The sequence below is a fragment of the Heterocephalus glaber genome, unplaced genomic scaffold (assembly GCF_053883595.1).
Source record: "Heterocephalus glaber isolate CG9 unplaced genomic scaffold, H.glaber_assembly_v1.0 deba00001004, whole genome shotgun sequence".
Taxonomy (NCBI): Eukaryota; Metazoa; Chordata; class Mammalia; order Rodentia; family Bathyergidae; genus Heterocephalus; species Heterocephalus glaber.
This window is the reverse complement of record NW_028258179.1, coordinates 5,238,940-5,247,263: the sequence shown is the minus strand read 5'-3', so window position 1 is coordinate 5,247,263 and position 8,324 is coordinate 5,238,940. Positions and strand designations below refer to the sequence as shown.

At 65.3% G+C, this 8,324-nt stretch overlaps 1 protein-coding gene across 4 annotated transcripts; it reads left to right on the top strand.

Moving 5' to 3' along the window:
- On the top strand, positions 1 to 8,324 carry Ecel1 (endothelin converting enzyme like 1). Of its 4 annotated transcripts, XM_021247071.2 has the most exons (19): positions 551 to 663; positions 1,182 to 1,297; positions 1,635 to 2,478; positions 2,890 to 2,958; positions 3,054 to 3,164; positions 3,234 to 3,326; positions 3,456 to 3,580; positions 4,189 to 4,411; positions 4,864 to 4,962; positions 5,167 to 5,241; positions 5,385 to 5,488; positions 5,742 to 5,800; positions 5,870 to 5,921; positions 6,458 to 6,525; positions 6,637 to 6,761; positions 7,002 to 7,067; positions 7,461 to 7,556; positions 7,746 to 7,822; positions 7,944 to 8,324. In XM_021247071.2, exons 3-19 carry the CDS (start codon positions 1,738 to 1,740, stop codon positions 8,041 to 8,043), a joined length of 2,283 nt encoding a protein of 760 aa, XP_021102730.1. In that variant the 5' UTR covers positions 551 to 663; positions 1,182 to 1,297; positions 1,635 to 1,737; the 3' UTR covers positions 8,044 to 8,324. The 4 variants fall into 4 exon arrangements, with proteins under 4 accessions (XP_021102731.1, XP_004868120.1, XP_021102730.1 ...); XM_021247072.2 differs by lacking the exons at positions 551 to 663; positions 1,182 to 1,297 and adding an exon at positions 1 to 456; XM_004868063.4 differs by lacking the exon at positions 1,182 to 1,297 and having other exon boundaries at positions 494 to 663.

Genomic DNA, 8,324 nt, shown 5'->3' with positions numbered 1-8,324 from the left:
GCCAGGGGCTTCCGGAGCAGGGGTGCCAGGCCAGCCAAGGCTGAGGGGAGGCACAGTCTGAGCCTCAGGCTCCTCTTCAGCGCTGCCCACTGGGGCTGGGTGAGGCGAGCGCGGCCAACCAATAGCCTAAACACCAACAGCGAGTGCTCCCGGCGGGGTTAAAAGGAAGTCGAGGAAGCCGGGTCTGAAGGCCATCCACACCGGGCTCTCCACGCGCGCCTCCCCACGGTCTGCGGCGTCCTCTCCGTCCTCTCGGGCCGAGCTCCAGTCCAGTGTGCCGGGCTGGGACCTGCTACCTGGCCCCCACGCGGCCTCGGAGGGGCCCCTGCTCCTGGGGGAGCCGCCGCGCACTCCTCCAGGACACAGCTGGACCAGTAGTTCCCGAACCTGAAGCTGTTGCGCGCTCCCCGCTCCGCTGCCGCCGGGCCCACCTCCGCGCTGCTGCGGAGCTGACAGGTAGCCGCGAGGGAGGCAGGAAGAGGGAGGGGCGCGGGGGTGGAGCTGCCGGCGCGCCCCCTCCCTCGGGCCGGCGGGCTCCGCGCGGCAGAGGCAGCGGCGAGCGCATGGAGACAGCGGCCGCCCGCCCCGCTCCGTTCTGCCGGGCTCAGGCCCGGCTCGGCCCGACCCGCTCCGCTCTCGCCCGAGCGGGCGCGTAGCTGCCGGGTAAGTGGAGTCCGAGGCCGCCGCCGCGACCTCCACCACCGCCACCCCCACGGCCCCCGTGGCCGAGGCGCTGAGCCTTCCGGCTTTGTCTGCGTCCCCTCGGCTCCGGTTCCAGCTGCAGCTGCGGCTGCGACTCCCGGGCTCGGCTCTGGCGCTCAGCGGACCGCACGGCTGGGCACAGGAGGCTCGGCCCAGGGGAGCGGCGTGCCCGTTCCCTCGTTCCGCGCGGGGGGTGAAACTTCGCCCAAGTTTGGGTTCGGGGAGAACCTGTTGAGGAGGGGAGTGGCCCGGGCTGGGGACGGCGCAAAGGATGGACAGACCTCGGGTTCTCGGGCAGGGGCTTGGGGAGGGGCCCGTCTCCCCAACCCCACAGTGAGGACGCTGCGACTTAGGGGAGGGCGAGTGGGCGTTTGGGCCAACGCTTAGCCCGATCCGGAGGCCGGGCTAGGAGTGGTTCTGCGGATCCCGCGAGGACAAAGTTTGCTGATTTGCTTGCTTTCTTGGGCGTTGCTGTTCAGTGTGAGCTGAAGGCGGTTTCAGGGTCCGCAGAGACGCTCCCGACTTCGCCCCTCCTCTTCAGCTTCGCTCACCCCTCCCTCACCCGGGCCTGGCCTCAGCAGGTCTGCACCCATAGGTCAGTGAAGGCCTACTGCCATGCCCTACCGCGCCCCAGGCCCGTGCCGGTGCTCCCACTCTTCTGGCAGGGGCCTCCCGAGCCTGCAGTGGGCATTGTGTGCGCAGGACGCAGGGAGACTCGTTCAGGATCCACAGTGGTGCCAGATGCGGAGGCCGCTTCGAGCCTTCCTCTTTTCCCTACTCCCCCTTCCGGGGTGGGCAGAGAGAGGCCCTGGCTGCATTTGGAGACCCCGGGTGGCCTCTGCCTCCACAACTGGGCTTCCACTCGGCCTCTTCGAGCCACTGGGCCCTGTGGGGCTGCGCACCCCCTAATCCTTTCTCTGCTCTTCTCGCAGCTGCGGGCGAGGGTATGCGGACGCCCACGGGGAGGCCGGTGGCCCAGCGCACCCTGTAGCCCGCGGACGCCGACAAAGGGTCCCCGGTGACTGAGCGCGCGCCATGGAGGCCCCGTATTCGATGACGGCGCACTACGATGAATTCCAGGAGGTCAAGTACGTGAGCCGTTGCGGCGCGGGGAGCCCCCGGGGGACCTCGCTGCCCCCCGGCTTCCCGCGGGGCTCGGGGGCGCGCGCCGGGCTGCCGCGCTGGAACCGGCGCGAGGTGTGCCTGCTGTCGGGGCTGGTGTTCGCCGCCGGGCTCTGCGCCATCCTGGCCGCCATGCTGGCGCTCAAGTACCTGGCCCCGGGCGCGGCCGGCGGGGGCGCCTGTCCGGAGGGCTGCCCGGAGCGGAAGGCCTTTGCGCGCGCTGCGCGCTTCCTGGCCGCCAACTTGGACGCCAGCATCGACCCATGCCAGGACTTCTACTCTTTCGCGTGCGGCGGCTGGCTGCGGCGCCACGCCATCCCCGACGACAAGCTCACCTACGGCACCATCGCGGCCATCGGCGAGCAGAACGAGGAACGCCTGCGGCGGCTGCTGGCGCGGGCGGCTGGGGGCCCGGGGGGCGCGGCGCAGCGCAAGGTGCGCGCTTTCTTCCGCTCGTGCCTCGACATGCGCGAGATCGAGCGGCTCGGGCCGCGGCCCATGCTGGAGGTCATCGCCGACTGCGGGGGCTGGGACGCGGCGCGCTGGGACCTGAACCGGCTGCTGTACAAGGCGCAGGGCGTGTACAGCGCGGCCGCACTCTTCTCGCTCACCGTCAGCCTGGACGACAGAAACTCCTCGCGCTATGTGATCCGCGTGAGTGCGGGAACCGCGGGAGCCAAGATGCTGCTCGAGGAGGGGGGAGCGCGCCGATCGTTTGCCCTGCTGACGGTGGGGTGCAGCGAGTCGCGGATCTCAGCCCTTCGGGGAGAGTGGAGGGAGGGGACCGAGGGCTGGGGCGAAAACGCGGCGCGGGCAGGGGCTGGCCAGAATGCCAGGGCCCCTCCGGTGCCCAGCAGGTGAAGTTCGGAGCGATGGGGAAGGCGTGGGAGAGCTCCCCGCTGTGCCCAGGCTGGGAGGCAGCTCTGGGTGGGGGAGGGGCACGTGTCCCTGTGCCCCTGGGGCGGTGACAGCAGATGTCTGGCAGGTGCTTTCTGGCACCCCGGGGGACTCAGTCCGGGAAGCTGGCACATTGAGCTCTCACCCCGAGCGCTGTCACCCTCCCAGATTGACCAGGATGGGCTCACCCTGCCAGAGAGGACCCTGTACCTGGCTCAGGATGAGGAGAGTGAGAAGGTGCCTGGCGGGAAGGGGCTATGGGGAGGCCTGGGCCCAGGGGGACGTCCCCAGGCTGCTGTGTGCCCTGCCTTGAAGAACCCTGTCCCAAACAGGTCCTGGCGGCCTACAGGGTGTTCATGGAGCGCCTGCTTAGCCTGCTGGGCGCTGATTCCGTGCAGCAGAAGGCCCAGGAGATCCTTCAGCTGGAGCGGCGGCTGGCCAATGTGAGCAACAGTGGGCTTTGGGCTGGGGCCGGGGCCTGGGCAGGGCCGCTCAGCACAGTCTCCTCCCAGATCACCGTGTCAGAGTACAATGACCTGGGGCCGGACGTCAGCGCCATGTACAACAAGGTCACGCTGGGCCAGCTGCAGAAAATCACCCCCTATGTGAGTGTGGCTGCACCGCTGCGCAGGCTGGGCCGGGCTCCCCTCATGGGGCTGGTGCGCTGCTTTCCGTGCACCTGGACCCTCCCTGGTGTCCGCTCCGCCTCTCTGACCCCGCCCTCGGCCCCGCAGCTGCGCTGGAAGTGGCTGCTGGACCAGATCTTCCAGGAGGACTTCTCGGAGGACGAGGAGGTGGTGCTGCTGGCCACAGACTACATGCAGCAGGTGTCCCAGCTCATCCGCTCCACGCCCCACAGGTGGGCTGCAGCCCCAGCCCGCCCCGCCCCCGCCGTCTGCAGGGCCCTGCTCTGCACCTGCAGCTGTCTGCGTGGCCACCTTTGAGTGTCCACCTCCCCTCGGGGCGAAGCCACCCGGGTGGGTGGGTGAGGGCACCGCCACAGGAGTCCAGATCCCTGGGTTCAGAGGCTGGCGCTGCCCCCTGCGCTGTGGGTGCCAGGCAGGCTGGGAGCTTCCGGAGCTGCTCTCCTTGCTTCGGGCGGTGAGGCTGAGACCGGCGTCCCCGTGGGAAGGGGTGTCCCTGACTCTGCTGCCCAGCGTCACCTCGGGGAGAGCCTCCTGTCCCTGCCCCTTCTCAGGCCAGCTCTGAGGCAGAAAGTCAGCCCGAGTGCCCCAAGTCCCACCCACAGGAAGATGGGAACCGGGGCTGGTGGTGACCCTTCAGGGCAGTGCTGCGGTTTGTGCTAGACAGGGGCTCATGACACTTTGTATTGAGCTTCTGCACACCTGGGTTGAACTCTCCCCTTTCTTTGGGGGGCTTTGTGGGTACTGCGCCATCCGTGGGTGGGACAGGTCTGAGCGCCCACCTGCATGTCCCTCTGAGCACCCCTGCTTCACCTGCCTCCAGGATCCTGCACAACTACCTTGTGTGGCGAGTGGTGGTGGTCCTGAGTGAGCACCTGTCTCCCCCATTCCGTGAGGCCCTGCACGAGCTAGCCCGAGAGATGGAGGGGAGTGACAAGCCTCAGGAGCTGGCCCGAGTCTGCCTGGGCCAGGCCAACCGCCACTTCGGCATGGCACTTGGCGCCCTCTTTGTACACGAGCACTTCTCGGCTGCCAGCAAAGCCAAGGTCAGGCTGCTCTGGGCATGGGGTGTGGGTGCAGGTGCAGAACTAGGCATGAAGGATGGGGAGCCTGGCACATTTGCCAGGAGCTGGGACGCCAGGGTTGGCTTAGGGCTCAGTTGTGTTGAGCTCCAGGCTGCAGGCCTAGCCCGGGGAAGCCTATGTACTGGGTTGGCTGCAGGTGACGCTCTCTGCCAGACAGCTGCCAACCCTTGCCAGTGCTCAGTAGGCATGGCCTCAGGAACGAGCAGGATTGTTCTGGGCAATTTCCAGACTGGGGGCTTAAGGTCAGGGTGCAGGGCATGGATTCCCACCTCCAAAGTCTCCCCTTGGTGCTCAGCATGGCACCCTGAACTTAGAAAGTGGTATAGAGGACAAGGATACCCTTGTTGTCAGGGCTGGGGGCCAGATCTTCAGCCTCCCCTTTGACCTATGGTTTCTGACTCCTGACCTGCCAGGTACAGCAGCTGGTAGAAGACATCAAGTACATCTTGGGTCAGCGCCTAGAGGAGCTGGACTGGATGGATGCCCAGACCAAGGCTGCTGCTCGGGCTAAGGTAACTTGGGACCTGAGTGTGTACTGGGTACCAGACCCTGGGGACCAAAAGAGAATAAGAGACAGAGTTGCCGTTGTGGAGCCACATCACCTGCTTGTTCTTCCCTGCCTTGACCCCCACACCTGGCTGGCCTAGAGCTCCTCCCTTGGGCAGCTGGAGCTGCTCAGAGGCCCCAGGCCCCTGCCACCTGTCTGTCACCCACAGCTCCAGTACATGATGGTGATGGTCGGTTACCCGGACACCCTGCTCAAACCAGAGGCTGTGGACAAGGAGTACGAGGTGGGCCCTGTTCCCGTGTTCTGCCCAGCCCGATCGGGAGGCTTCTCCATGGCTCTGGCCCAAACCCCAGGGAAGCCGAGCACCACCACAGACAGAACCGTGGTGCCTCAGCTGAGGGCAGGGCCCTGCCAATACCCACACAGTTCGAGGTGCACGAGAAGACATACTTCAAGAACATCCTGAACAGCATCCGCTTCAGCATCCAGCTCTCCGTCAAGAAGATCCGCCAGGAGGTGGACAAGTCCACGTGGGTGTCTGGCCTTGGGCTGGGGGTCAGGGGAGAGCGTAGTGGGAGGGCTCCTTCCCAAGGCCAGGCGTTGCTGGAGGAAACCTCTTCAAAGCTGGGCTGATGTAGGGGTGCGTGGGCCCGGCCTGGGGCTGCCCAGAGGCAGTGCTGTCAGGAGGTGGCTGTGGTTGGTGGTCAGGACAGTCTTCAAGGACGTGAGCATTGTGCGGGAGCAATTGTGTGTCCCTCAGGTGACGCCGGGCTCTTTCCACAGGTGGCTGCTCCCCCCACAGGCACTCAATGCTTACTATCTGCCCAACAAGAACCAGATGGGTAAGGGGTGTGTCCTGGCCAGGGGTGGGGCCTGAGTAGGCATGTTGTCTGCTGACCACGCCCCCCTAGTATTCCCCGCAGGCATCCTGCAGCCCACCCTGTATGACCCTGACTTCCCACAGTGAGTAGGGGACCTTGAATGCAAGTGGGCGGGGCAGGCATCCACTGGTCCAGAACTGGGCTGGTTCATGACAGCTGCTGGGCCGGGGTCCCATAGTCCCACTTCCTCCTTGCTTATTTAAAAGAATGTGTAGTTGGGATTTTTGTTTTGTTTTGGTTTTAAAATTTCTTGGGTGCCCTTTGCCTGTTTCAGCGTGTTTAGGTGTTTCCAAGGTGGAGGGACCCTAGTGATGAGGAAGGAGGCCAAATGCCCATTCGGATGCCTCGATTTCCCTCCTGCCTCCCTCTAACCCTGCCATATGGCCCCCACCAGCTGTGTTAGATGTTATTTCCAAAAGGGCAGCTGGATGGACCATTGTCCCCTTTCACATAGCCCATGAGGAAGCTGAGGCACAAGTGCCCAGGACCTCGTGGATGCCCCTGTGGCCTCCCTGGCTACCTCCTAGCCTTGCCAGGGGCTTCCAGGGGACTGGACAGCAGCATGGGCTCTCAGAAGGCAGCCAAGGCCTGGGCCTGAAGCTGCTGCCATGGGCCCAGGTCTCTGAACTATGGGGGCATCGGCACCATCATCGGGCACGAGCTGACCCATGGCTATGATGACTGGGGTGAGGCTTGCTGGGGCTGGAGAGACTGGCTGGGGCAGGGTGGGTGTGGGGCTGGTGGCAGGGGACTCTAGGGGTGCTGGTCAGCCTCACCTGCCCTCCCACTGCTGACAGGGGGCCAGTACGACCGCTCTGGGAACCTGCTGCACTGGTGGACAGAGGCCTCCTACAGCCGCTTCCTGCGCAAGGCCGAGTGCATCGTGCGCCTCTATGACAACTTTACTGTCTATAACCAGCGGGTGAGACCCTCTCCGTCAGCTGGGCACGAACAGGGAACATGCACACTTGTGTACACGCTTGTGCAAGGTCCCTGCACGCATGCTCAGGGTTCTCATGCACAAGCACACAGCACATAGTGAGCTCACACTGACTCAAGCAGTGTCCAAGGGAGTGAGAAAAGAAAGGCTTTGGGAAAGGGAGGGAGAAGGTGGGCTGGGGTTGGGAGCCCCCATGTAGCCCCCCCTTTTCCCTTCTGGCAGGTGAATGGGAAGCACACGCTTGGGGAGAACATTGCAGACATGGGTGGCCTCAAGCTGGCCTACTACGTGAGCCACCCTGCCTGCCTTCTGTCCCTGATGGGGCCCGGAGGGGCCCGAGGAGAAGCCCACCTGCCCATTCCACTGAGCTCTGCCCTGTGCCCTGCACAGGGTCCGCTGGAAGAGGAAGGAGCCACCACCCCTGCCTTACCCGGGAGAGCAGGGAGGGCTGCCTGGACAGAGTGGCACTGGCCTAGGGTCAGCCTGTCTGGAGCACAGTGCAAGGAGGGTGGCCAGGCAGGGGCACAGCATGGTGGTAGTTGCAGAGCTACAGCTGGTGAGGGAGGGAGTGGCCTTCTCCTGGACCCAGGATCCCAGGGAGGAGCTCGCTGGGTGGAGGACAGAGACCGGGCAGTGCTCAGGGCATGTGGCCCAGCGGCTCCCTGCTGTCTGTACCCCCAGGCCTATCAGAAGTGGGTGCGGGAGCATGGCCCAGAGCACCCGCTGCACCGGCTCAAGTACACACACAACCAGCTCTTCTTCATCGCCTTTGCCCAGGTGTGGGGCGGGAGCTGGCAGGGACATAACATCCAGGATCAGTCCCGGCTTCGGGGGTCCCTGTGTGTCTAGCCTGTCCCATCCCAGGTTCCTCAGAAGTGATGCCCTGTGGGTGCTGATGTGCGGGTGGACAGTAGGTGCTGGTCCTCATCCCTTTCTCTCCTCCCCTCTGTCCCCTCTGGGGCCCAGAACTGGTGCATCAAGAGGCGGTCCCAGTCCATCTACCTGCAGGTGCTGACCGACAAGCATGCACCTGAGCACTACAGGTAATGCCCACCTGCCTGCTTGGGAGAGGGGCTGGGAGGACATAGAAGGTCAACCCCAGCAGCTGGGGTGGGGCAGCCACTGGGCAGGAACCACATGCCTGGGTCTCTGCCCCCACCCCAGGGTGCTGGGCAGCGTGTCTCAGTTTGAGGAGTTCGGCCGAGCCTTCCACTGCCCCAAGGACTCACCCATGAACCCTGTGCACAAGTGCTCAGTGTGGTGAGCCTGGCTGCCCACCACCTGCACGCCCCCACTGTCCCGCATGAATTGCCTCCTGCTGGCTGCCGGGCAGGCATGCGCCCAGGCCGCCCCACTCTGGGCCCCCGGCCTCCCAGCCCCTCCAGCCCAGGCCCCTGGTGTTCCTCACTTCTGGAGGGGCCTGGAGCAGGGGTGTGGTGGGCTCTGGGGAACATGCGGGACCATGCAGACCCCCAGCTGGATTGTACAGGCCCCACCTCCGCCATGTTCTTGCTGCTGTCTGCTCAATAAAGTTGCTGTACTGTC

What these genes read in the sequence shown, in the direction of transcription:
- Ecel1 (XM_021247072.2), top strand. Translation starts at nt 1,738, where the DNA reads ATGGAGGCCCCGTATTCGATGACGGCGCACTACGATGAATTCCAGGAG. An exon ending in AGGATGAGGAGAGTGAGAAG is followed by an intron (nt 2,959 to 3,053) that starts GTGCCTGGCGGG and finishes TGTCCCAAACAG; the next exon opens with GTCCTGGCGGCCTACAGGGT. An exon ending in TGCAGAAAATCACCCCCTAT is followed by an intron (nt 3,327 to 3,455) that starts GTGAGTGTGGCT and finishes TCGGCCCCGCAG; the next exon opens with CTGCGCTGGAAGTGGCTGCT.